The sequence below is a fragment of the Sphaerodactylus townsendi genome, linkage group LG14 (genome assembly GCF_021028975.2).
Source record: "Sphaerodactylus townsendi isolate TG3544 linkage group LG14, MPM_Stown_v2.3, whole genome shotgun sequence".
NCBI lineage: Eukaryota > Metazoa > Chordata > Lepidosauria > Squamata > Sphaerodactylidae > Sphaerodactylus > Sphaerodactylus townsendi.
In genome coordinates, this window is record NC_059438.1 from 24,192,839 (window position 1) to 24,219,897 (window position 27,059).

Genomic DNA, 27,059 nt, shown 5'->3' on the forward strand with positions numbered 1-27,059 from the left:
TTGGGGCTGTGTAGGGATGGGTGGAGGAAGGGGAAAGTGAGGATGGGGCATGAGTCTGAAGTGGTGTGCATCGAGGAATGCTGCTGTAAATTTCGTTGTGCGTGCACAATGGCAATAAAATGCTTATGCTTCGGGAGCCCTTCAAGGGCTTTGGGGCCACAATAGGCCACCCTCTGAACGGGGCGACCGCGAACCTTCGCCACGTGCGCAGAGGGCTTTCCTTCCCCCCACTGCTCAGCAAGCAGCAGACCGGCCCTGTCCCAGGGGGGTCCGTCGGAGGCTTTGCAGCCGCTTCAGCCTGGCAGGTTTGGGGCTGCCGCCCACGTGGCAGAGCCCCTTGGCACTCGGCCGCGCCGGGCTCACTCCCGCAGCGCCCGGCCCCCGGCAGAGGAGCGTTTGGGATGGGCCAGGATGGGCCGGGGGGAGCCAAAGCCGGGCAGAGCCGCGGAGGCGCACGAGGAGCCCCCCGACGCCGGTGCCCCCCGGCTGCTGTCCCGCCGCCGTCCGAGCGCCGCCGCCGAAGCAGGAGACCCTCGGTGGGTCCGGGCGGCCCGGGCGGCTGCGGCTCCTCCCCCTAGGCCGGGCCCCCGAGGGCGAGAGGAGGCGCCTCCTGCTGCTTCGCCGCCGCCGCCGCCGGCCGCGCAGTGCCATGGCCCGCCTGGACCAGACGGAGACCTTCGCCGGCCTCGCCCTGCCGGCCCACCTGCACACGCAGGAGTCGCTCCGCGCCGCCGCCGCCTTCCCCTTCCGCCCCTCCGACGTGCTCCTGGCCACCTACCCCAAGTCCGGTGAGCCGCCCCCCCCCCCCGCCCCAAGCCTCCGGCTGGCCCAACGCACCGGGAAGGGGGAGGGGTGCCAGGGAGCTGGAAAGGGGGGGAGGAGAAGGGTGCTTGCGGACCTCACGGGAAGAGGAGCCCCCCCCCGCCCCCCGCGAACCCCCGGGGGAAAGGTGCGGGAGGGGGTGGGGTGGGGTGGGGTGGGAAGGGTCCACAAGGAACCAGCCCGGACAGTTCCTTCTCCTTCTCCCCTGGGCCAGCCCCAGTTCTCCCACCTCTGCCCTCTAAGTGGCCTGTGGGGGATCCCGCTGCCCCTCCGCCAGCCGCCGCCTCTTCTTCCTCCTGCCCGCACTTTAGCTGAGCTGTTCGCCTCCCGCTTGATCTTTGCTGCAGTCCTTCATGGACTGGTGCGAGAGTAGCAGGGGGGATGCAGAAAGAACAACCGTCGAACTTCTCCGGCGCGGGCCTCTGCACGCTTGGCCTCCTAAAGGTGTCCCAGCGCTGTCCTTTCTCTGATGCTGGCTGCCATCATGCTTCCTGAGTGGCACTTGCTGCTGGGCCAGACGGTGCCCCCCTCCCAATGGCTCTCTTTCTGCCGGCCCCCCCCCCCACCTTCTCTGCCAGAGGTCCCCAGAACCACAGCCCCATGGTGGGTGACAGAAAGACTGGCTGAGTTCTAACACACACGCCGCCCATCTATCTCACAGGGAAGGTCACGCACAAAGAAGACTGTGCCAGAGGGCCACTCACCTGTTGCTAGCTGCCCTGACCTGGGGGGGGGGGGGCTCTCAACAGATGGAATCAAAAAGATCATCCAGGAATGAATGCCCCTGCTGGCATAGCCCCACCAGCGGGAAGAAAGGCCAGGCGGGAGCGAAGTAAGCAGCATATGAAGAAACAGCCACGTCTGTTTAAGGAAATAAGGATAGAGGATAATTTGTAACTGGTTTAATGTAAATAAGACTCCAAGAAATACAAGTTATGTAATTAGTTAACAGAAACAAGGCTAAGGGGAGGTCCCATATATAATTTTTTTTCCCTTTCTTACTTCATATATATATAAATTTTCTTTACTTTTTCTTTTCTCTTTATTTCTTCTTTCCTCCTTTTCCTCCTTTCTTTTTCCTTTTTGGGGGGTGATTGGGATGTATACATTCTCACTATATCTTTAGTTAGGTCTATCTAAACTCTAGCTCTGATTCATCTATGATTGTACCACAATTATTATAGAAGAAATCTGTATGGTTAAGTTGTACTAGGAAAAGTGGAATCTGTAACTATTTTATTATGCAAAATTAATAAAAAATATTTTTTTTTTTAAAAAAGAAAGAAACAGCCATGTCCACGCTAGTTCGGACTATAATTTTCACTGGTTGTGGTGGGTTTTCCGGCCTGTGTGGCTGTGGTCTGGTAGACCTTGTTCCTAACATTTCGCCTGCATCTGTAATTGGCACACCATTAGATGCCAGCCCCAGATGCAGACAAAACGTTAGGAACAAGGTCTACCAGACCACGGCCACACAGCCCAGAAAGCCCACCACAACCAGTTGAGTCCGGCCGTGAAAGCCTTCGACAACATCATTTTCACTTTTCAGTGCTGTGGAACAGACAAATGTTTTGGGATGCTGGAGAGCCAGGTCTTAGAGCTCAGAAGGGCATCATTGGCTGGGGCATGTGCAGGAATCAGGGAGCTGGGTTCAAGTGAGGTCCATAGTCGATCTCTGGCTACCAATCTTGATCCTCCTTGATCTGAGATTGCAAATGCCTTAGCAGACCAGGTGCTCAGGAGCAGCAGCAGCAGAAGGCCATTGCTTTCACCCCCTGCACGTGAGCTCCCGAAAGCACCTGGTGGGCCACTGCGAGTAGCAGAGAGCTGGACTAGATGGACTCTGGTCTGATCCAGCTGGCTTGTTCTTATGTTCTTATGTTCAGTGCAGGCAAAGCCCAGCTGAGGGGAGATGCCAGAGTTTTGCTTTGACCTCAGTCAGCATCAGCTTCCAGTTAGGCTGATCGGGGGAGGGAGAAGGTGTTGCTGGTAAACCAAAGTGTCGGAGGAAACCCACACGATGCTCTACTGTGCTGACAGCCCTTTCCTGCCTCCGACGTTGTCAGAGCTTTGAAGATGCATGTTGGGATTTTCTGAAGAATATAGATTCAGAGATATACTTAAGTAGCAGAGATGCGCAGTAGCAAAAACAAAGATATGCAGAGATCTTGAGTTTGCTTTCAAGAAAGAAAGTTTCCTAGCATAAAGCAAGGAAGAAATGCTGTGCTAACAAGATACACAGCTAAGTCTACATTTTGTCTCTAAGGAGCAGCAGTGGCATAGGGAGCAGCAGTGACATAGGAAGTTAAGAACTCATGTATCTAATCTGGAGGAACCGGGTTTGATTCCCAGCTCTGCCGCCTGAGCTGTGGAGGCTTCTCTGGGGAATTCAGATTAGCCTGTACACTCCCACACACGCCAGCTGGGTGACCTTGAGCTAGTCACAGCTCTTCTGAGTTCTCTCAGCCCCACCTACCTCACAGGGTGTTTGTTGTGAGGGGGGAAGGGCCAGGAGATTGTCAGCCCCTTTCCTACAGGAAAGAAAGGGGGGATATAAATCCAAACTCTTCCTCTTCTTCTAACTAGCAAGCCTAGCGGCTTGTTCTGGTCTGGTCTCAAACAAAGAAAGTCAGGTAACTGAATAACCTCTGTTGTGCATGGTTACCAACATGCAAGCAGTGGCATCTGCTGACCAATAACTGACCGGCAGACCAGATCATAAAAGTGTGACCTAAACAGCTGCTCTACAGACAAACAGTTAACCCTTTTGTGTGGCAGACACTTTCAAATTCCAACAGGGCACCTCTGAAGTCTGGGCGGGGCTGGGGGTGACTTGTGGCTTTGGCTCCTCCCCCCGCCCCGCCCCACTGTCTCTGCAGCCCTCTGGCAGGAAGGCCGCCCTCACAGAGCAAGCCGTTGAGTGCCACACAAAGGGAAGGATGGAGCGGCTTCCTGTTGAATCAGACCCTCACTGGCCCATTGAGATCAGTCTTGTCTGCTCTGGCTGACTGGCAGCTGCTCTCCCGGGTCTTTCCCATCATCTGGTGCCTGGAGATGCTGCTGGCGATTGAACCCTGGTCCACCGGCATGCCAGGGAGAAGTTCTGCCACTGACCCCCGGGCCCCTCCCTGAATGACCTTTTCTAACCAGGAAGCCCCTCTGGGGAGGTGCCGCTGTGCTGGTTGGGTGTGGAGGGTCGGCCTCAGTGTGCCCCGCTCTCCTCTTTCCCAGGCACCACTTGGATGCAGCAGATCCTGACCCTCATCTACAGCAAGGGAGACCCGGAGCCGGCCGAGACCCTCCCCAACTGGGTCCGAGTCCCCTGGCTGGAGCACACCATCTTCAAGGAGACCCTTCAGGAGACGGAAGGACCTCGCCTGCTCACCACCCACCTCCCCTGGCAGGTTTTAGCAGCTGCTCTGAGGAAAGCCAAGCCCAAGGTGGGTGCCGGCCAACTTCCTTTGGACTTCAGAAGTCACTGCAGTGCTTTACGATCCCCCTAGCTCCGTGGTGTCGAACCTTTTTGAGACCGAGTGCCCAAATTGCAACCCAAACCCCACTTATTTATCACAAAGTCCCAACCCGGCAATTTAACCTGAATGCTGAGGTTTTAGTTTAGAAAAAAACGGTTGGCTCCTTCTTCCTCCGCCCCACCCGCTCGAGCAGGGGCCAGCCTGCTCTAGCCTCCAGCAAGTCCCACGTGCACCGCTCTGTGCCTCTCCATCATCTCTGCCTCCTCTGCCCCCCCCCCCCCCGGCAGCAGCCACCCGAGCACAGGCACCAGCCCTGCCAGCCGAGTCCTCCCTGCTCACTGTGGTGCGCGCACGTTGTACTCAGTGGCCCAGGTCAGTCTGTGTGGGGGTGTGTGTGATTTTCTGCCCCCCACATGATGAACTCTGTGTGCGCGTGCCCACAGAGAGGGCTCTGAGTGCCACCTCTGGCACCCGTGCCATAGGTTCGCCATCACTGCCCTAGCTGGTGCTTTAAAGAAGAGGTGGCCAAACAGCAGGAGTCTTTACCCCCTTCACACACAGACACACCACCCCCTCCAAAGTCCGAGGCAGGAGGGATCTTCAAAGAATAAGACAATAAGAACCTGCTCAATTCCCCCTCTAGTTGGCCCAGGCCTCATCTAGCCCCCATGGCTCTCATATGGGCCTGTTTTTCTGCATACCTGGGAGTCTTCTGAGTAGAACCCCCTTCCTTAGTGGACATAGTGGGCTTTCCCCAGCTTCAAAGAGTAATGAAAAAATGGCCATCGATTCTTAATCAAATTGGGGTTATTGAGGCAGCTGGCCATTCCCTGCTTCTGTGTAGCAGCCCCGGAGTTCCTGGGTGGTCTCCCATCCAAATACTAACCAGGGCTGACCCTGCTTAGCTTCTGACCGGATTGGGCCAGCCTAAGCCATGTAGGTTGGGGCTACTTTAGGGTGGAGAAGGAATTTTTCAGGAGCTCCGCTTGGAGTCTTGAGCATGGGTCACTGAGTGGAGCTGTATGTACTGTGTTTCCCCGAATATAAGACAGTGTCTTATATTATTTTTTGCTCCCAAAGATGCGCTATGGCTTATTTTCAGGGGATGTCTTATTTTTCTGTGTTCTGTTCGTCGGGCATGCTTCCAAACAAAAACTTTGCTATGTCTTACTTTCGGGGGATGCCTTATATTTCACATTTCAGCAAAACCTCTACTATGTCTTATTTTTAGGGGATGTCTTATATTCGGGGAAACAGGGTAGCAGGAAGAGTGAGTATAAAACGGAGCCTGACTGCTCCTTTGAGGAAGGGTTTTTTTTTGAGCAGGCGAGGCGGGCAGGAAAATGGCCCGGGGTGACATTCCCTGTGAGCGTCTGTCTGTTTCTCCAACACAGGTGATCTATGTGGCCAGGAACCCCAAAGACGTGGCCGTATCTTTCTATCACTTCTACAGGATGGCCAACTTTTTCCCAGACCCTGGAACCTTTGATGACTTTCTCCTCCATTTCTTGGATGGCACTGGTGCGTGGGATGCATGGGGTGTGCTTGTACCGGTGTCATGGTGCAGACCAATCCAGAACGGGCTCAATTGTCAGGGGTTGAAACCTGGAAGGGGCTCAGAATTCACTCCCCGGTTTTATAGGAGGGACGATCTGCCTCTGCCATCACTTTACAGAGTTAGTTCAGCTCAGGTGAATTTTATCACCAAGCCAACATGGTCAGCAGAGGACTCAGGTAGCAGTGATGCAGGAATGCCACAGATAAAGAGATACCACTTTCCCCCTGCAGCGTGAATCAGAAGTGTTTTTGCATGAGAATCTTGACAATTTACAACATCCATTTCAGAGAATCCCTATCTCAGTTTTTGCATAACAACTGCCATTTGGGCAGCTGTAAATATTATCCCTTTTATTGTCTGGGCGAGAAATACACCTTGCAGCTAGATCCTCAGCTTCTGATATTCCCCTTAACAACCTGCACATTGGTTTTTTCCCTTGGGAGCCTTTAAAGAGTTAGTTCAGCTCAGCTAGCAGTGATGCAGGAATGCCACAGATAAAGAGATACCACATAAGAACATAAGAACATAAGAACATAAGAACAAGCCAGCTGGATCAGACCAGACTAGTCCAGCACTCTGCTACTCGCAGTGGCCCACCAGGTGCCTTTGGGAGCTCACAGGCAGGATGTGAACGCAATGGCCTTCTGCGGCTGTTGCTCCCGATCACCTGGTCTGTTAAGGCATTTGCAATCTCAGATCAAAAAGTTCAAGATTGGTAGCCATAAATCGACTTCTCCTCCATAAATCTGTCCAAGCCCCTTTTAAAGCTATCCAGGTCAGTGGCCATCACCACCTCCTGTGGCAGCATATTCCAAACACCAATCACACGTTGCGTGGAGAAGTGTTTCCTTTTATTAGTCCTAATTCTTCCCCCCAGCATTTTCAATGAATGCCCCCTGGTTCTAGTATTGTGAGAAAGAGAGAAATCCCTTTTATTGTCTGGGCAAGAAATACACCTTGCAGCTAGATCCTCAGCTTCTGATATTCCCCTGAACAACCTGCACATTGGGTTTTTTTTCCCTTGGGAGCCTTGCATATTAGTGAAGGGCAGACAGCATGATGTGCTTCAACCACACAAATGTCAGGAAGGCCACTCTCTGGCGTTTTGCACTTCTGTGCTTGGAGGCATCTGAGCAGAGGGTGGGCCTCGTGGCTGTTTCGTGGGGAGGGTCCTGCAGGATGCTGAGACACTTGAAGTGTGGAAACAATTCTTGCATAGCTGTGCCATTAATAATACCCTGCAGTTGTGTGTGTCGTTGTGTGTGTGGTGGGAAGAACAATTGTCACTGAATCAGTTCTGAGTCCTCAGAAAGAAAACTGACTCAAGTGATCTACCATAGATAATGGAAGGCCGAGATTTTTGTATGCTCAGCTTTGCTTTTAAAAGGTTTTCAATTGCCACAACACACATAGTGGGTTGAGTCTGGTTTGTGCTCTGAGGAATGCCGCTTTGGGTCACACTCAAAGAGGCTTAAAGGAATTTGTTGTGTACAATTTCCATTACCCAAATCCTCCTCCCTTAGGTTAGCTGAGGAAACTCTTTCCCAGAAAATATGCACAATGTTTGCTGTGGAGTTAAAGGTTGCATTTGAACTTATTACTTAAAATGTTTTTGTTGGTGAGCATGTGTAAAAACCAGAACTTTGGCCACATTTGTGCAAAACAGAAAGACAGTTTCAAATGTGGTTGTAACAAGTTTCTGGATGTCATAAAGAACTGCATCTCTGCCTTTCTGTGCTTAAGAACCCAACTGAAGTTTCCTTGTTAGTCTGAGTCTAGAAAAACTGCACATCCTTTGCACAGTTCTGGAGGCTCTGAGCTTTGAGTGTCCCCTGGGCCTGACCCAGCTCTTCTCCTTTGGGCAGTGCATTACGGCTCCTGGTTCAAGCACGTCAAGGGCTGGCTGAGCTGCCAGAAGGAGATGGACATTTTCTACATCACTTATGAGGAGCTGCATCAGGTGAGTCCCTTCCCATCAGCACCTTGTCTATCCGCTCAGGACCAGGACAGAAAGCCCAGTCTGAGTAGATCCAGACTTTGAGATCTGAATGTTTCTATGTGGCGTAAGTCACATGTGCCATTCAAAGGTTTTCCTTGTTATTCCATAATAGTGGGATGTCACAAAAGTGTTGGTACAAATGTGTCATTGTCTGTCTTGTTCCCTGAATCGCGCCTTCCTTCCCTAGCACATCATGTGGAGGTGGGAAATCTTGGGCCATTCCATTTCTGCTCTCCTTGCAAATCAAACTCAGTGTTTGTCTCCTGAAATACTGAAGTGCACGTAACTCATAGCGGGTATGCTTCCGTTTCAGAGAGAGAGAGAGAGAAAGAGAGAGAGAGAGAGAGAGAGAATCAGTGTACAGGATGGGGTTAGCAGCACTACATATAGCAACAAAACAGTCTGGATATTTCCATGCTGCTTTTAAACTGGGACCTATTACTCATGGAACACTCACCTCGGCCCCTTAAGCCTTGCAGTGGAGCTTAAGAAGAAGAAGAGTTTGGATTTATATCCCCCCTTTCTCTCCCGTAGGAGACTCAAAGGGGCTGAAAATCTCCTTGCCCTTCCCCCCTCACAACAAACACCCTGTGAGGTGGGTGGGGCTGAGAGAGCTCCGAGAAGCTGTGACTAGCCCAAGGTCACCCAGCTGGCGTGTGTAGGAGTGCACTAGGCTAATCTGAATTCCCCAGATAAGCCTCCACAGCTCAGGTGGCAGAGCTGGGAATCAAACCCGGTTCCTCCAGATTAGATACACGAGCTCTTAACCTCCTGTGGCTGTGACTCGATGGCTCTTCCAACCACCGATCCTCTTGGTTCAGTTGGGAACACCTCCCAAATCCTCCACCTGCCCGATCCAAAAGCTCCCCCCCCCCAGCTGGACCCCCTGCTCATCCCCCCCTCCTTCTCTGCCTCAGCAGGACCTGCGGGGCTGTCTGGAGCGCCTCGGCGCCTTCCTGGGCTACCCTCTGCAGCCGAGCCAGGTGGAAGCCATCCAGAAGCACAGCTCCTTTGCGTCCATGAGGGAGAACTCCATGGTGAACTATGCTCTTGTCCCTCGGGAGGTCATGGACCCCAGCAAGAGCCCGTTCATGAGGAAAGGTAAGCAGGTGGGCACCTGTGGGGGAACCATCCCCCGGGCTGGCCAGAGCGGCCTGTGGCCACTGTGCTCCTTCGCAAGACATGAGGGTGGCCGTGGCCAGGTGGGAGTTTGGGCAAGACCCACCTGAGCCATGGCCGATTCTCTGGCTTTCAGGCACGGTTGGAGACTGGAAGAACCACTTCACCTGGCAGCAGAGCGCCCTCTTTGACAAGGTGTACCAGCAGGAAATGGACGGCTGCAGCCTGACCTTCCAGGGCCTCACGGACTGACGGAAGGGAAGGGACTCCTCTTCCGACAGCCAGGTGATGCCTGTGCGGGGGCGGGGAGCACACCCCCTCGACGGCAGACCCTCTTCCCTGCCACAGGACTTGCCCGTGGCCCCAAGACAGCTCAACAGCCACAGAGCCAAGAGCCACCACTGGCAGCAAAGAGTTTTCCCAGCTTCTGAGGAGCCTTTAGTCATGGGAAGTGTGTGTGTGTGGGGTGTGTGTGTGTGGCGGCGCTGAAGTTCGGATCCTCTATGCAATACACAGAGCAGTTTGTCGCTCAACCTCCTGGCACTGCTGTTGCTGTACTCATCTTTTGGGGGGTGGGGTGGGGAACAGGGGCTCTCTCTGAGGCTTCCTCTTCTGCAGGCTTTGCCAAATAATGGCCCCAGGTGCTGGCGACAGGCCTCCCTTTACCCTCTGTGGAAGGTGAGCCGTTCTTTTCGTAGAGTGAGGCCCGGAGCTGCTGTACTACTGCCAGATGGTCGCATTCACAGCCGGTTCCACGTTGCAGCCAGTATCTGGTTTCCGGCCACTTCGTCCTACCTGGGTTTCATAGCAACTAACTGAGATCAGCTGGCCAGGCTTCTCTGGCTTCCCCCCAACCTCTTTGTAAGGCTGGGTGGGGGGGAGGGGGCGGGGCGAGAGCAGGCTGACCTGCCTGTGGAATATCTGCAAAACAGCCCCAATTTGGGTCCTGGCAAAGTTTGGGGAGGGGCCCCCAGATGTCGGTGCCAAGGAGGCAGGAAGATCTCCACTAAGCATTCTGGGAGAGCCAAATAATTCCTCTTCCCCCAAGGAGGCTGCTGCTGCACAACATTCCTGCGAGGGATTCTGTTTTGCATCCAACGTGTTTAGCAGGTTCTCCCACCACTTCTGAAAGCAGGATTTGAGTCCTGTGGGAGGGCGAGCCCCCCCACTCTACCCACACTGTTTTGTCTATTGACACCCCCCCCCCCCCAAATGCTTGGGTCCTGGTTGGTCCGAGGAAGGCAGGCTCAAAAATGGCTTAAATAAAATGTTTCCTATTGAATATATTTTCTTTGAAAGGAAAACAAACAAGTCTTGCTCCCCAGAGCCAGCCCCAATTTTGATTTTGAAGAAGAAGAAAAGAAGAGTTTGGATTTATATCCCCACTTTCTCTTCTGTCAGGAGACTCAAAGGGGCTTACAAACTCCTTTCCCCCTCACAACAAACACCCGGTGAGGTGGGTGGGGCTGAAGAGAGCTCCGAAGAACTGTGACTTGCCCAAGGTCTCCCAGCTGGCACGTGTTGGAGTGCACAAGCTAATCTGGTTCACCGGATAAGCCTCCACAGCTCAAGTGGCAGAGTGGGGAATCAAACCTGGTTCTCCAGATTAGAGTGCACCTGCTGTCTTTGCCATTGTTTTTAAACATTAATTACACATCTCTAGTTTGGTGCTGCACATCTACTTACGAGGAACGTGTGGATGTCCTTTGGCTTCAATCAACCGCTTGCTTAGCGCCGTCTGGTGGGCATCTCAAAGGCTGCAAGAGGCAGACAGCAAGAGGCAGACAGAGGGGCTCTGCCCTTCCCTGCCTCTGTGGGGCAACCCTGAATGGTTGTCACCCGTCCAAGGATTAACCGGGGCCGACCCAAACTGACAGTGCAGTTTGGCAGCTCCCACAGGGTTTGTGACCTGTTCCAGTGACGTCCTCACTTGCAGGGCATTCTCGTTGGCACAGCCAAACTGACCCAGGCAAGAATAGCTTCAGATCCCAAACCTGCCCAGCTTCCTTTGTGGGAAGCAGCTGGTCAGCTGGTGTCCCATTTGATGCCGCAAGATTTTTCCAAAGGAACAATTGGATCCGTACGTGTGTGTGTGTGAGCATCAGCTGCCTATGAATCAGCTGCCACAGCACAACTCCCGGGCATGGCACACCCCTGTGAGGCATGGAAGGCTACAGAACTGAGAACTTTCCCACTCTGGGGGGGACCAGCGGCACTGCGCCCAAAGCCTCTGAGTGGCATAAAGATGGCTCTGACGCTGCCCTTGCGGTGTCTGCCTACATTTTTTTAAAGTTCTTTTGGTGATGAGGTCCAGGAAGTTCCCAAAGCACTCACATCACATATTGGTTTGAAATGCTCTGAGGAGAATGCTTTTTAAGCATTTAAAATGTTTTACTTATCCCATAAAGCTTCTGGGGCATTTAACTATCCTTCCAAAATCCCCTTTGCCTGGCAGACTGGTGGGGAAGCACTGATCTGTCATGCGGTGCGCCTCCTGGGCCATGGAGAACATAAGAACATAAGAACAAGCCAGCTGGATCAGACCAGAGTCCATCTAGTCCAGCTCTCTGCTACTCGCAGTGGCCCACCAGGTGCCTTTGGGAGCTCACAAGCAGGATGTGAAAGCAAGGGCCTTCTGCAGCTGCTGCTGCTCCTAAGCACCTGGTCTGCTAAGGCATTTGCAATCTCAGATCAAAGAGGATCAAGATTGGTAGCCATCGATCGACTTCTCCTCCATGAATCTGTCCAAGCCCCTTTTAAAGCTATCCAGGTGAGTGGCCATCACCACCTCCTGTGGCAGCATATTCCAAACACCAATCACACGTGGCGTGAAGAAGTGTTTCCTTTTATTAGTCCAAATTCTTCCCCAAGGGAAGATGGTCACTAACAAAAGGAAGGAGAAGCTTGGATTTATACCTTGCTTTTCTCAACCATAAGGAGTCTCAAAGTGACTTACAAACTCCTTCCCTTCTTCTCCACACAACAGACATTTTGTAAAGCAGGAGAGAGATCGGGAACTGGGATGGCGCAACGCCACCCAGCCAGCATCATGGAGAAGAGCAGGGAATACAAGCCCCGTTCAGCAGATTAGAGTCCACCTGCTCTTAACCAGAACACCACGGTGGCTCTTTTGCATATCTGGGAGGGAGCCAGCCCAGTGGTGGGATCCAAAAATTTTAGCAACAGGTTCCCATGGTGGTGGGATTCAAACAGTGGCGTAGCGCCAATGGGGCTGGGCGGGGCACGACGGGGGCGTGGCCAGGCATTCCAGAGGCGGGGCATTAATAATTTCTCTGTTACTGTAAAAAACTCTTACTGTAAAAAAAAAGTTCCTAATTTCCAGCTGGTATCTTCCTGTCCATAATTTAAACTCATAATAGCCAGTCCTATCGTCTGCTGCCAACAGCAACAACTACTTCTCCTCTAATCGACTGGCTGTCAAATACTTAATACTTTCAAATGATTAATTTTGTTTCTAGACATCAAAAGAGGGAGACTTTCCTTAAACAAGGAACTTGACCATATTTCTAAAACATGTTTTTAAAACAGCCCAACAGGGAGAATTTTCTACCTTCACTAACCAGCCACATAGGAAACAACAGGACTTTATGATTTTTGGACCTAATGGAATTTCTAACGGAAAAGCAGACCCAATTAGTGACCCCCTCTCGGCACACACAAATAATTAGTAACCCACTCTCGGGAACTGGTGAGAACCTGCTGGATCCCATCTCTCTGCTTGGTACCCCACGTGGCAAGGAGGACGGCCCCTGCTCAACTTCAGGACGGAGGCTGTTGTTGCAGGCACGGGTGTGGGACTAGGAAAGAACGTTGACAGCTGTTTCTGAATCTTTCAGACCCCGGGAACAAGGAAACAGAGGAGCTTCAATTCGTCAACGTTGATGGAAAACACAGATTAAGAAAAGTCCAAAAGTTAATGCAAAAAAGAGAAACCTTTATTTTTATTTAAGCATTTAAAAAATTTAAGTATCCTTCTCCCCGAGGGGAAAAAAAACCACAACACTTAAATATCAGAGAAAGGGAAGGGGGAGGGATATCCGATCTCTACATCACTAACTCCAGAAGGATTTTTAAAAGGTCTGGACAGCAATAAAAAGATGGTCAACGTTAGAGACAGATTTCGAAGTGCAAAACATCAGTTTGGACAATTCCATACCATAATATATCTAAAAACTGCAGGCACAAAACAGAACAGCTCAAAACAGTTCAAACACAGATGCCCGGTTTTCCACAAACCCTGCAACAACTCGATTCACCTACTGTGGGAGGGGCAAAGGTCAGAAAGGAAGATAGGAGCACCTGACCCAAAAGATGGTGGCTCATTTTCCGAACCCTGCCCTGGTTAGCTGAGCCTTTTCCAGCCAGGGGCTATCTAATGATTTGGTCCAATTGCTGCGCCCCCTGGTGGGTTAGACTGGGAACATGAAGCATATCTCTATCCGTGGTGGCGAACCTTTGGCACTCCAGATGTTATGGACTACAATTCCCATCGGCCCCTGCCAGCATGGTCAATTGGCCATGCTGGCAGGGGCTGATGGGAATTGTAGTCCATAACATCTGGAGTGCCAAAGGTTCGTCACCACGGAGCTAGAGTCTTCTTACTTCACAATCAGTCCAGGCTTGACCTCAGCACATAGTGGACCGCTTCTGTCCAGGCCCAGACCCCCCTTTTGTCTGGGGTGAAAGGTAACCAGTCCCCCCCCCCGCCCTTATGCTATGCTCTACTCCCACCAAGTCATTTAAAAAGTCTGGTATATAAAAATAGAGGCAAGGAAGAGGGAGAGGAACTTGCATTCTTTGATAGGAAGGTTGGTGGTTCTGGAAACACCCCTGCCCTGGCCTCAGGACTCCCACAAGCACCAGGGCTACAGGGGCAGGAGAGTAGGTTGCCCAAGGACTTCCTGCCTTCTGACTGATGGTGGGCTTGGCTGCTTTGCACAGGGTTTAAGGTGCCTCCCTAGGAGACTCATGGCACCCTCCTGGTTTTACTTCCCTGCAACAGAGATTCCTCACAAAGAGAACAGAAAAAGGCAGGGCAGCTCAGATCAACTTCAAGGCATGGCTGTTATTGCTCCCCAGCAAGACTCCCTTTCTGGGTCCTTTCATCCCTCAGGGCCAAACAGACAAAGGGGTGGGGTGGGGGGAACAGTCAGCTAAAATCCTGCTCGTAAAACCCTGGTGGACGGCAGAGGCTGGGCAGTAAAAGGACATTAAAAACACACAGCTGTGTTTCAATACAGGTCATGATCTTTCCAGGCTGTAAATTGTTTTAGACATTTTAAAAAAATAACTTTCCTTCTCCTGCCCGTGTACCTCAGTTGCCTCTCAGTGGTTCTGTGGAAAGAGCCCTTGCTGAATACCCAGGCATGATGCAAAGGGAAGGGGCAGAGGTGTGTGCGGGGGGGGGGGGGGGGGCATCCTGTACTGAGCCACCAAGAGACCAGAGCTCCAGCCTGACTCTTGGTGGTTGGCAGGGATCCTCCTCCCTCTTTGATTCCCCACAGTCCTCAGCAGCTGCTCCAGGACTGCAGACATCTCAGCTCTGACCAGAAGGAGCAATCAGTCCAGAGGAGCCCCAGCCCCGGTTCTCTGCTCTTGGCCATCTCTGCTCTGAGCGAAAGCTGCGCTCCTGACTCTAGAACAGGTCTAGTGGAACACCTGGCAGAAACACCTGGCAGAGTCTCAGAAGCCCCAAAGGCAGCCGACATTGGGTGGAATCCAACCTGGAGGTCTACAGAGGGACCTCCCATTTCCACAAGGGCCTTCTGGCCACCACACCACTAAGGTGCCCCAGTTTTACCAAATGAAGAAGGGGTGGCTGGGGGGTCCTGCCGTTTGCAGGGACGCGTGTCCGGTCGACTCAGTGCTCCAACCTCGCTCGGCTCACAGGGAGGGCCGGGGTTCCTGGGAGATGCCAAGGCTGACCGAGGAGGCGCTGTGGGAATCTTCTGGGGAAAAGCTCCCCCTCTGCACTGCAGCACTGATGGTCGAGCGGCTGATGCCAGGCGGCTCCCGCTGGGCCCTGCAGCACAGCCGGCACAGCCGATGCCCGAGCGTCTGGAATTTGTGCCGGAAGCGCCTGTTGATCCAGAAGTAGACAAAGCAGTTGAGGAATCCACTGCTGGTGGGCAGCCACATCGCCACAAACTCCAGCCACTCGTGCACGCGTTCCTGGGTGATCGCTGGAGGGAAGCAGAAAGAGACTCAGCATTGTCAACAAGCAGGGTGCCAGCTCCAGGCTGGAAAATTCCTGGAGATTTGGGGTGGAAACTGGGGAGGGAAGGTTCGGGGAAGGGGAAGGAGTCTTATGACGATTCCCCACTGACTTTCTACAACTGAGTTCAACTCAGTTACAGGGGAAAAGTAGTAGTTCATAACTGCAACCTGATATTCCAGTTCTGAGGGGGACAAAACTGGGACAGAACAAGGACGAACTCAGTGGTAGTGGGGAGTTGCTGGGTTGAACCTAGTACTAAACTGAGTCGACTCTGCCAGTGGGGAATCACACGTAGAAGAGCATCTAGATCCATGGTGGCGAACCTATGGCACTCCAGATGTTCATGAACTACAATTCCCATCAGCCCCTGCCAGCATCAGGGGCTGATGGGGAGATATGGATAATTTACATCTGGTCTCACTCAGGTCCGCCACCTGTAATCCCCTAAGATCCTCACGTTGCCCCCTTTCTGTCCCTGACCAAGTGCCGAACCACCCCGGCCCCTCCCAAAGGCCCTGCTCTCCTCACTTCCCAGAAGCCTTGAGCTCTTTCCCCACCACCACACACACTCCCACCGTTGGCCTGGGATGGTGCCCATACAGGGGAGGCCAAGCAGGCAATAAGCCCGATGACCCTTTGGGCCCAAGAATGCGGGGAAGGCTTAGGGGTCCCATGTGCAGCAGGCAGAGCCTCTTGGGTGGCGCCCTCCTCCCTTACGCCTGACCAGGACACCTGGCTCCATGCCGCTGCTGGGAGCCAGTGCAGTGAGCCAGGCAGCCTTGGAGTTGTAAAGAGTGGCCCGGTGCAGCAGCTGGGCAGAAAATGGTGCCCCGCCAAGCTTAGGAAAGGAGTAGTGGAGTGTTGGAGAGGCGTGGTCCCTAGCTCACAGAGCAGGGCTGCTGCTCGAGAGCCAGGGACCTGGAGCACAGCACCGGCCCTGGCAGCTTGTACCGGCCCCATCGGGAGGGCAGGCACCAGCCACTTGCCATGACTATGAGCAGGGCCCACTTTCGCCTGCAGCGGAGTCCAAGAGAGCACCAGTGGCCCGAAGCGGGAAGAAACCCACGTAGCACGCTCCAGGAGGCAGCCCGCCAGGGGGAGTAGAGGGAGGGAGCCCGAAGGCAGCTGGAGTTGATGAAGGCCACTGCCCGGGCAGCTCCTGTCCACTTCCTCTACTGAGTGCCAGGCTGTGGGTACAGGTTCGGGGGCACCACCAGCACAGCCAGGGTGTGGCATCGGCGGCAGCCAGACAGGAGCACCAGCCGCTACTGTGGCTCCCAGCCAGGCTGCGGAGGATGCAGCTGACACCCAATGGCCGTCCCGTTGCCCAGCATGAGTCAGGGGCGCCCAAGAGGCGCACACCAGGCCACTCTTGACCACCCAGACTGCTGCACCCGATCCCGAGGCCCGCCTTGCTAGGGCAGAGGGCCCGCTCTCTACAGAAGCCTTTGCGCCGTTTCTGGAGCCTGTTATGCCTCTGCCCCGCCCTCCTGGCAGCCTGAGACCCAACAGCCCTGGCTCAGAGGGGGGCTGCCTGGCTGGGAAGAGGAGTCCCTCCTGGGGCGGGCCCGGCTCTCCATGCAGGCCTTCTCCCCTCCAGCCCACCCAGGGGCCCCTTGGGAAAGGAGCCCCCAGATCCCATTCCAGCAGGCCAGCTGCAAAGCACAGGCAGCTGACCAGCTTTAGCAGAAAGGAAGAGAGACCACAGAGGCTCCCCTTGAGGCCATGGCGGTCGAGGGTGGGAGTTAGGGGTAGGGGAGTGAGAGAGTGAGGGTAGGTGAGTAGGAGGCAGGCCTGGAAGTGACTGGAGGGCGGCCTCTCCACAGAAAGCAGAACTGAGGGCAGAACTGGGGGGTGCTGTGGTTTGCAGGCTGCATGCAGGGAGGGCACAAAAGGGCAGTTGCAAAAGGAGACTGGGCTGCTTTGAAAGCCTGCCCACCTTGCCTGGGCTGGAATGTTTACAAAGCCAGAGCTTCGGGGCAGGAGGGCTTCACGGATCCACAGGCCAGACGGGGCTGGAGGCCTCTTGCTCCCACAGGCAGCCTCTGGGAGGAGTGAAGGCAGACTGAAGCCCGGCTCTTCCAGGGGCACCACGATTCTGCCAGCCTTCCCGACACTCAAGCTTTCAGAAACTGCTCTGTGGAGACTTGCAGGAGGCGCTTGAGGGAACCTCTGCCTTTCCCATCCGTGGAGTCTTCACCGCCCCCACACCCTGCGTTCCATTGGGAGGGAGTGCCCACCACCACCTGAGGGAGGAGGAGGGAGGGAGGGAGGCCTTTCCTTCCCCAGCAGGAGCTCTTCTGCCTTCAGCAGAAACTGCACAGAGTGACTTTTTCTCCCCCTGTTTGGATGTGAGGACAGGCTAAATCGTGGGGTTGCAACCCTCTCTTTCCTGTGCCTTTAGCTGGTTAAAAGGTGAAGTAAGCACTGCCAGAGGTCTACTCAAGCCAAAGGCTGCAGATTTGGGCACTGGCTGGCTAGGGACTGCCAGCACACACCTGATCCGAGGGCAGGTCAGGTGTGAATCAGGGAGTCACCTCTCTCAAGCAGGAGAGCTCTTCTCCAGAAACAGACAAACACTGCCCAGTGTCAAGCTAAACTGCCCAGCTGTAGTTTTTGCAGAATCAGGACTCTGTCAATCCACGGCCCTGGGAAGGGCTTGCAGCAGCAGAAGGGGGGGGGGGCTTTAGGGGTTTCAAGGGGAAGAGGCAGAGTGAATATACCTTCTCTGTAGTTTTTTGGTGAGGGAGGGCGCTGATGCATTGCTGGGAGCCCGGGTGGTTCCCTTTTTACTGCTAAGACTCTTGGGTTCTTTGGTCAGGAAGAGCAAACCCTGAAATGGGACCTTGCCTGTTGTGGCTGGGTATGGGATGGTGGCCTAGATCCCTTTCCAAAGCTTTACTTTGGAAAGAGTAAGGAGGTGCTAGAGAGTAGCAGAGAGCTGGACCTAAGATGGACTCTGGTCTGATCCCGGCTAGGCTTGTTCTTATGTTCTTATGTTCTTACTGCTTTCAATATGGGAGGGTTCTGCTTTAGGTATCAAATAGAATTGGGAGCTGGGAAGTTCTGTTTTATCTCCTGTGAGCCACCTATGCCTATAGCCACTGTGAGATCCCACTGGCAAAGAATACCAATTTTAACACTAGGGTGTTGGGAGTTTCCAGATTTGTAGAACCGATGCTCCAACCAGTATTTTCTCCTGATGTCATTCGGCTCCAGGTGGCTTCCCTTGGGAACCCAGGCATGGGTCTAATGTGAAGCTTGCTTTTGGACGGCTTCATTGGACTGGAGGGGTCTGCTACAAACCACCCTCCTCCAGTGGGTGGGATCAGAATTTTAGTAACAGGGATTCCCATGGTGAGTGGGATTCCAAACTGATGGCGTGGCGCCAATGGGGCTGGGCGGGGAGCCGCAGCTTGAGGCGTGGCCGGGCATTCCAGGGGAATTAGGGGACATTCCTGGTGAGGCGGGGCTGTGGCAAGGGCAGCAGCAGCTGCACCAGTCCTTGGGTGGGAAAGCGAATAGGCACTTAGGCACCTTGCACTTTATGCGGTGCACCCTGCTAGACTGCTTCAAATTCTGTGCGCTACTGCTGAGGAAGGAGGCGTGGCTTAAGGCAAAAATCAAGTGTAAAATCACCCATTAAAGTAACCCCTCTCGGCACAAATGGCTTCTAACCTACTCTGGGACCTGCTTGAGGGAACCCTGCTGGATCCCACCTCTGCCTCCCCCCGCCCAGGGTATTCCAAGGGGAAGAGGGAGGGACCCTCTTGGAGTGCTCAGCTTGGCTGCTTGCATTCCCCTTTCAAAGTGGAGCCCTGGACAGAGCGTTTCCATCAGCAGGGTCCAAGCCTGTGATGATGTCCAAACAGGGCCAGCTCCCCGACTCTGCTCGTGGGGAGGCAGCCCCTCTGATCTTGGGAGGGAGGGAAGGAGGGGGAGGAGGCCCGTGTTTACTTTCATGGGGGTGCTTGCCCAGGCCTGGGAGCCTCTCTCCTACCCTTACCTGCCAGTTTTGTGGTGAAAACTGGTGTCAGCTGATTGGGGCTGGCCCGGGTGCTTTAGGGAGTTAACAACCTCTCCTTGGGGTTGGAGGCTGGTTGCTGCTGCAGGGGCCTGGCACTGCAGCTCGCCCCCAACCTGGAGCTCCTTTGCTGAGGGAAACTGGGTCACAGGAGGATGAGTAGGAAATCCCTGATTAAAGTGGCTGGTTGAACCTGTGCAAAGTTGCAATCCCTCACAAACTGACACCGTGGGGAATCCCTGCTGAGTGGCTCCCTTGCAAGAGGGGGGGGGGGGGGGCGAGGGGGGGAAGGACGATGGAGTGACAGATTTCCAGAAGGTCGGTCATTCCTCTTCTTGACTTTGCCTGCTGGATGCAGCAAAACTGACCAAGCAGTCCACATGGATGAAGGGGGGGGCAGGGATAGGGGACCCGCTATCTTAAACAACGGAGACGTCCCACAACAGAAGTGGCTGCAAAGGCCGCTTCTCCCTGACAGAAGGGAGCCAGGGCTGGCGAGTCTGAGAAACTTACCACCCTCCAGGTGGGGCCTGGAGAACTCTTGGAATTACAGCTGATCTCCTGAAGCGGATGCTTTGGCTGGGGACTCCGAGGCACCACCCTTACGGAGATCTCTCTCTGCCCCACCCCAGATCCAGCCTCCAGCTCAGATCTACCCAAATCTCCACAAACTTCTCACCCGGAGAGTTGGCAACCAACACAACCCACATCTGAGGTGGAGACAATTTGGGAGGGTATAAAAGTGTTGTGGGGGGGGGATGTTTCCAACTTCACAAGAGGTGGTCCTCTTGGTGTTTGTCAACCTCCCAGGCGGTGGCTTTGGAGATCTCCTGCACGGTGCAGGCAGTCTCCCATGCACACACAGAAATCGGTTCACGCCACCAGGAGGAGCAGGGAGGCCACTCTATAGGAGGAGGGGGCCTCCATGGCACAGAGACCCTCCCCTCCCCCCTCGGCCCCGACCTCCAGGAGCTACTTATTAAGATCAGATCAACTGGTTCGGACCCACCGACTTGGGAGAGGTCCCCAAAGCAGAGAGCGGCCTCAGAGTCCCCTCCCGGTTAGTTGAGATGTTGCTTCCAAAAGGAGGGGCAGAAGAGACTGGGAGGAGGAGAGGCAGTCTCTTTATCCGGCTTACAGCCAACTTTCCAGCGGCGGCAGCAGCTCACCAATCCCACAGAGAGGAACACCAGGGGGAGCAGCAGTGGTGCACGTGGCGCCACTGGCCAGGAGGCTGAAAGCAGCCACTTGGTCCCAGCTGCTAGGTCAGGAGGGCCAGTGGCGAAAGCAGGGCAGGATTGAGCCCATGAGTAGCCTGAACTCAGTGCCATGTAGCGCCCAGGCATGGCAGCTGAATCGGAGGACCTCTGGGCACACACAGAGGGGCCAGGTTGGAACAAATAGAGACCCAAACCTGCGCTAGACCACCTTCCGGGCCTCAATCATCTCCCCACTCCCCTTGGCCGGAGCGTCCTCTGCCCTTCCCGGCCCAGCCCCTTACCTTCCAGCCCTCCCCTCCTTTCAAGGACCCAACGGTGGTGGACTTTTGGCAGGCGGAGCCTTCTGGGGGGGTCTGGGGCTGAGAGCATCATCTCCTACCTCCTTAGGGGATGTTGGGAAAGAAAACCGCTGATTGCTGGAGTCTGAGTCAGGCTCATTGCAGAGGTGACCCCCCCCCCCCAGATTCTCTGCAGTCCCCACCAAGGGGCACTAGTTCACCAGATCTCTCCTGCAGTTCCTTCCCCATCACCATGATCTGCTCCAGAAAGGCTGGCCCATATGCAGCAGAAGGGGGTGGAGAGTCCCACGCCTGCCCCACAAGAGCCAAGGTGCAGAGGAAAGCCTGGCCTGCCCCCCAGCTGGCAAGACCGCTGTCCAGTTCTTGGCAACAGCTGCCTGCCGGCTCTGTGGCTGCCCTGGCGGCCTCTCTTGGGGAGTGAGAAACCTGCCTTAGCTTGTGCTCGACACCCTGGGGGGTGGTGGAGAGCCCTAGTTTGCCAGATCTAGGTTAGGAAATGCCTGGACATTTACACAGGGAGAGGACGGACAGTCCACCCTCAAAGCAGACCTGTGCATTTGGAGAGCTGGTGTGTTGTTGTCTGGAGGGACCAGCTGTGTGCCCAGGAGGCCTCTGTGCTCAGTGGTGGGATCCAAAAATGTTAGTAACAAGGTTCCCCATGGTGGTGGGATTCCAAAGCTGTGGCGTAAGTACTTAATGGGGCTGGGCAGGGCACTGGCAGAGGCGTGGCCAGGCATTCTGGGGGTAAGAGGCATTCCTGGGTGGGGGGCCTGTGGCAAAGGATGCAGCCGCTCTCATGTGAGTCCTTGAAGGGAAGCTTGCAAAGTGCAGGCAGGCTGCTGCATACGTAACTAAAAGGCAAAAAATCATGATGGCAAAATCCCCAATGGAAGTAACCCCCTCTGGCACACACCAATAATGGAGGTAACCTACTCTCAGGAACCTGTGAACCTGAGGAACCTGCCCTCTGTCTGTGCTCCTCTAGAGGCCACCATTGAGATGCAGGGGGTGCTTAAAAAAGAACACAAAGGGACGCTGAACTGTGGATTTGACCCCTCTGCTGAGAGTAAAGAATCCCCAGTAAATCCACTGATGTTGGCACGTAGGGTGTGGGGTTTTTTTCAGGGTGGTGGTGGATTGAAACTACACCTGAAAATCCTTAACGGTCCCAGAGTGGCAGGTGTCTGTCCTTTGGCTGAAGTCCAGCTGTTGCTCAGAAGCAATGCTTTTCAATACTTCTACCATGGGTTTTCTGTTCCCCCCCAGCTATTTCTGGAACCCACCCTCTACGACTCTGCATCTGGCCTCACCTGCCCTGGACTCTTCCTTCTCCACCTGGGAACCTTCCTTCCCCCGGCCACGTCTCTCCATCCTTCCCAGTTGACTTTCTGCAGCTTGGCCCCTGCCGTGCTCAATTCCAGCCCACCCCCACCCCCATCCTGTAATCATGGAACATGGCTGTGCCTGTCCAAAACAGGTCAGTTTCTGCTTGCCCTCTACTGGGACACTTAAGGAGGAGAATTTGGTGCTCTGCCCACACAGGGACTGAGGCTTTTCCACCTGGCATGTCAGCCCACCCCACTTCCTGGCAGGGTGCATCTGAATATGAGCACCTTGAGAGCTTGTCTGAATGTAGCTGCCCATCCAGCTCTAGGCCCGCCCTCCTGTGACTTCCCATCTTGCACGGGGAAGGCAAGGGCATCTGCGTGTCTTTCTCCTGCAGAGCTTTAGTGCACCCAGCCCTGCAATATGGGAAGTCACAGAACCTGCAAGCATGCACAGAATATTACTTTGTCCTCTCTAGGAGTTACCAGCAGGATTTTTGGGACTGGGTACAAACGAATTGCTGGAATGGTGCTCAGCAGCATGTCTTTGTGCCCAGGGTCTGGCACAACCTGTCAGTTACCTCACCAAGTTTCCTACCTGTCCTTTCTCAACACTTCCGCTGAGTGACTGCAGTTGGCCCCCACAGATTTGGAATCGAGAGGCATCGATTGATGCTGGGGAATTGCGAGCCCTGGTATCCTCCCTTCCCTTGCAGGAGATGCAGCTGGAGTGAAAGTCCTTTGGGGGCACTGGGCTGCGTCTGCTGAGGCGGTCCCCAGTGTCCTGCAGCCACCTGTCGAGGAACCAGCATCCCTGCCTCCTTTCTTGAGAGGGTTGCTCCAAGTACAGACAGTCCTATTTCGTCAGAAACCATGAGCAAGTGTCATATTTGTGCAAAGAAAATTGCAGCAGCGTTTCCACTGAATTGCGCAAACTCTTCAAACCCCACCCAGTGCATGACTTCCTTGTGTCCTGATGTGGCTATGTGGGTGGACAGCAGACTGCATTTTAACATCTGGAGATGGTCCTTTTAACATCTGTGGACAGGAGAGGGCAAGAAACCTGACCCAAGAAGCGTAAACCCCACAATAAATGCCGAATGGTTCTCAAGGTCTAAGCTAGACAGCTGCCGGGAAGGAGGACTTGCGGTGAGTGTAGAAGCCCCACAGAGGAGACCTATCTGGAGGCACCAAGACATGATTTGCACACTGCATGGGTAGCCGCACGGGCCTGGGAAATGCCCCCTGGCTCCTCTCACCCCCTGCCCAGGACAGGAGGGCATTAAAAAATGATGGTGACAAAGTGCAGCCGCTGTTAAATATTCATCCAAGGGACTGAATTAAACATCCTTGCTTTTCTGATGGCAGCTGAGTGGTTACTGCCACCCCAGGGAGCTCATCCTGCCTAGCAGTGGTGCTAAGCATCTGCTGTCTTCCCAGACAGGCGACTTCTGCTTGCACCTGCGCAGGGTAAAGGGAGGCAACAGAGAAGGAGGAATGGCACACTCAGGAGGAGCCTTGGTCTGCATTTTGGGTGGCCTACGCTGGGACCAAACCTCTGGGGATCAGCGTAGGTTCCTGAGGTCCCAACCAGTCCCTTTCAGCTACAGGGGCTGCTGGTGTACTTGCCCAGGGTAAGGGCACCCGGTCCCCACTCTGCCCAGCGGGGAGGCTCCTTTTGCAGCTTTAAGTGTGCAAGCCGTAGAGTTACACTGAGCGCTTGTTCAACCAGAGTGCCCTAGTGCTTCAGACAGGACCTGCCTTCTTCTACCTTGGCATGTGAAGATCTTCCTTGCTGCCTGTCGTGCCGAGCAGGTGGCAAAGCACGGGGCCTGGTGGGGGCCACACCTGAGCATTTGTTTCCCAGCCACGCTAGTGCCCCCCTGTGCAGCACCAGCTCTTTCCCCCAACCCTCCTCATGGCTCAAGATGCGCGGCCAGGCACAAATTGATATCTTTGATCAGGCTAACATGCAAATTTATAGTTTGTCCAAAAGACTCCAACTGGTTCCATCCAGAAGAGCTCCGGGACTGAGCGCCCAGCATCGTCGGAGCAATGAAGGTTTGCTGCTGCTGAGGTCCAAGGAGAGAGGGGGGGCTGGAAGGGGTGGGGGGCAGCATAGCCCTCAGAATGTGCCCGGCAATCATTTTCACTCCCCGCCTTAGTCACGCTCTGCAATTGAGATGTTTTATTGTCTCCAAAACAGCTGTAGCTTCTGCTGTGGCTGGATTCTCAATGCAGCTCCAGCCACCTCAGCGCTTTGCCAGAGAGACATCGTTCCGCGGGCCACGTGCACCCATGTCTGAAGAGGCTGCCACTCCCTTCACGGGGGGGGTGGGGGTGGCTGGCAACTAGTGCTGGCAGCCCACTTGTGCTGAGCCAGCTTGCTAATGGCTGACTGAAGCAACGGGAGGTTACCCTCTGCGCTGGTCACTTCCTGTGGGCCTCTAGCCACACGCATGAGCTTTTCACTCCGCGCTGGCAAGTCACGGCACCTGCTGGCAGACTACTTGCCCAAGCTGGTCCATATGGGTTCTGTTGCAGTTGGTTAGTCTTTGTTGTGCCGTTCAAAGCTCTGTGTGGTCCCCGGCCAAGGGGCAGGTCTACCCACTTCTTGCTGGGCCTTAATCTCTATTACTGCAGGATCTCCATACAAGGTCTGCTACATGCTGCCCTCCTGTGGGCACTGCCAGCTTAGGTGGAGTCCTGGCATCCCTTAGAGGCCCCTAGGTTCTCCAGCCCCATTTTTTTTGTGTGGCCGGTTCTTTGGTTTGTGGTGACCTGGGTTGTTAGGGTGGAAGTGGTTGATGGTGAGACCGAGGGCATAGCACAGTTAGCTCTTTCCAAGAACAGGCAGACCCTACCGAAGACCCATGACACAGAAGGTGGTGGGTGAAAAAGGGCCCTGGAGATGGTTACTCCAGTGACACTTGAGGGGTGGGATGGATGGGTGCCGGAGGTTGTCTTCACACAGAAAGAGTTCTGCTTTCTTCCCCGCATGCAGGTCAATGGCAGTTGGAATCCTCCGTGCCACCACACACGGCAAAGCGATGCTCTCTGAGCTGCGTTGGTGGTCTCTGCATCTGGGCCCAGCCAAGGACCTTGGGGGCAAGTTCAGGTCTGCCGGAGCAAGCCCAGAGCTGCTTGTCGCAGTGCGGAACTACCAGGGCTGCCGCATTAAGCCGACCTCTCAATGTACTTGACTCCCTCTCTGTTTCCTGCCCTGCCTAACCTTCCTTTTGTGAGGACAGCTGGTCTGGCGAGCTTCCCTTCTCTGGGTGCAAACAATCATTCCTCAGCCCCATAGAGCCTTACTCGTAGTAGTTCCAGTGCAGAGAATCACTTTGCTCCTTGCCTTTCTGCTCCAACTGGGGGCCTTTTTTGGAATCTGCCAGTAGCCAGAAACACACATCTGTGTGTGTTTTGCCTCAAGAACTCACCTAGAAGTCCTGGTGCTCTGGCAGGGACGTGGGCTCGGTGGCTTTGGGAAGGAGGGCCACAGAAGGACAAGGGGAAGGCAGTAGTTTACATAAAAGATGGTGGGCCGTGGCCTGGCTCAGGAAAAGCAGCAGCTCAGGCAAGGCTGATCAAAATGAAGACCAGGCAAACACCCCAAATGGCCCAAAAAGCCAGGACAACCATCCTGACAAGGGAGATACTTGGGGGCCTGCAGGCCTGGCTGCCCTGGTGCCCAAGAAGAGAAGAAGAAGTGTTTGGATTTATATCCCCTTTCTCTCTGCAGGGAGACTTAAAGGAGCTTACAATCTCCTTGCCCTTCCCCCCCTCACAACAAACACCCTGTGAAGTGGGTGGGGCTGAGAGAGAGCTCGAAGAGCTGTGACCTTAAGGTCATAGCTGGCGTGTGTGGGAGATGCCCAGGCTGTCGAATTCCCAGATAAGCCTCCACAGCTCAGGTGGCAGAGGCTGGGAATCAAACCCAGTTCCTCCAAGATTAGATACACGACTCTTAACCTCCTACGCCACTGCTGGGCATAGGAAACCTGGGCTTGCAATACAGACTACATATGCCTCCCCCTTCGCTCACACAAGCCAAGGCAAACTTGGATCTCTATCAGGGGCTTGTCTCTTGTTCATTTGAGGACAGAGAGAGAGGCGAATATGGAGGCCCCCCTGGTTTCTCCTCTCCGTGTTCAGCATGAAGGGCTATGAAGAGAGGTGACCCCGCTGGGTTATATGGGCCCCAGGCAGGGTTGCATTACTGAGACATCATGGAAGCGAGGGAGCCAGCTCCGCTCCAGCGAAGCTGACTCGTTGTGGCACTAGGAAGCTCTGAGGGAGTCTCCAATTCCTTCTTCCTTGAAACATCTGCTTCCAGTCGGAGGGACTGGCTGCGAGCATGAAATTCATCAGAGCACAGGAGTTTCCTATGAGAGCGTCTATCCCTCTCTTATGGGAGATGAATCAGGAGCTATAAATAAAGAAATCTGTAGCAGATTGATCGGAGATGTAACGGGGCAACATGGGTGGTGGGGCTCTGGGTGCTCTGTGTTGAAGTCCCTCCTATCTGAGGGGCACCCAATGGAGGGCCAGGTGGGCAGGCCTGCAGAAGCAGGAATGTCTTTGTGAATAGTGTGTTGGGTTTCCTGAGCCAGGTTAGCTGGACGGACATGGGTCAGGAGACTCGTGTGGCACTGATGGTTAAGAGGATCTGGGAGACAGGTCTGAAATCCCCACTCTGCTGTGGCACTTAGCCCAAGTCACTGTTAGCCTAATCTACCTTACAAAGTTGTTGTAGGAGTTATGATATATTGTGAAGACTTTCGGCGGGAATCCCACTAGAGGTGCTGTGTGGTTTCCGGGCTGTATGGCCAAATGTTCTAAGCATTCCCTCCTGACGTTTCATACCATCTGTAGCTTAGCATCTTCCAGATCCTCTGAAGATGCCAGCCATAAACCATGCTTTTGAGAAAAGAATACTCTTAAATTCTGACAATCTACAACCTATATAGATATATTGTCGA

The 27,059-nt window shown here is 54.2% G+C and overlaps 2 protein-coding genes across 2 annotated transcripts in view; one reads left to right on the forward strand and one right to left on the reverse strand.

The window, feature by feature from the left end:
• The first annotated feature begins 405 nt into the window (after window positions 1-405).
• Window positions 406-10,253, forward strand: LOC125443271 (sulfotransferase 2B1-like). Its single transcript, XM_048515278.1, has 6 exons — window positions 406-788; window positions 4,054-4,262; window positions 5,690-5,816; window positions 7,719-7,813; window positions 8,773-8,953; window positions 9,108-10,253. The coding sequence occupies exons 1-6, from the start codon at window positions 650-652 to the stop codon at window positions 9,221-9,223; spliced, it is 867 nt and encodes a 288-aa protein (XP_048371235.1). The 5' UTR covers window positions 406-649; the 3' UTR covers window positions 9,224-10,253.
• A 12,855-nt stretch (window positions 10,254-23,108) lies between these two features.
• CPNE7 (copine 7) overlaps window positions 23,109-27,059 on the reverse strand; it is a 48,178-nt gene continuing 44,227 nt past the window's right edge. Inside the window, exons 17-20 of the mRNA XM_048515318.1 lie at window positions 26,298-26,426; window positions 25,518-25,558; window positions 24,942-25,197; window positions 23,109-23,115 (exon numbers count right to left, since the gene is read on the reverse strand). Coding sequence (XP_048371275.1) covers window positions 23,109-23,115; window positions 24,942-25,197; window positions 25,518-25,558; window positions 26,298-26,426 — 433 coding nt within the window. The remainder of the gene's footprint in view (window positions 23,116-24,941; window positions 25,198-25,517; window positions 25,559-26,297; window positions 26,427-27,059) is intronic.

Bases quoted from the DNA above. Each gene is read 5' to 3' on its own strand.
- LOC125443271 (XM_048515278.1), top strand. From the start codon at position 650: ATGGCCCGCCTGGACCAGACGGAGACCTTCGCCGGCCTCGCCCTGCCG. The intron at 789-4,053 runs GTGAGCCGCCCC...CCTCTTTCCCAG, and splicing joins GGCCACCTACCCCAAGTCCG to GCACCACTTGGATGCAGCAG. The intron at 4,263-5,689 runs GTGGGTGCCGGC...TCTCCAACACAG, and splicing joins TGAGGAAAGCCAAGCCCAAG to GTGATCTATGTGGCCAGGAA.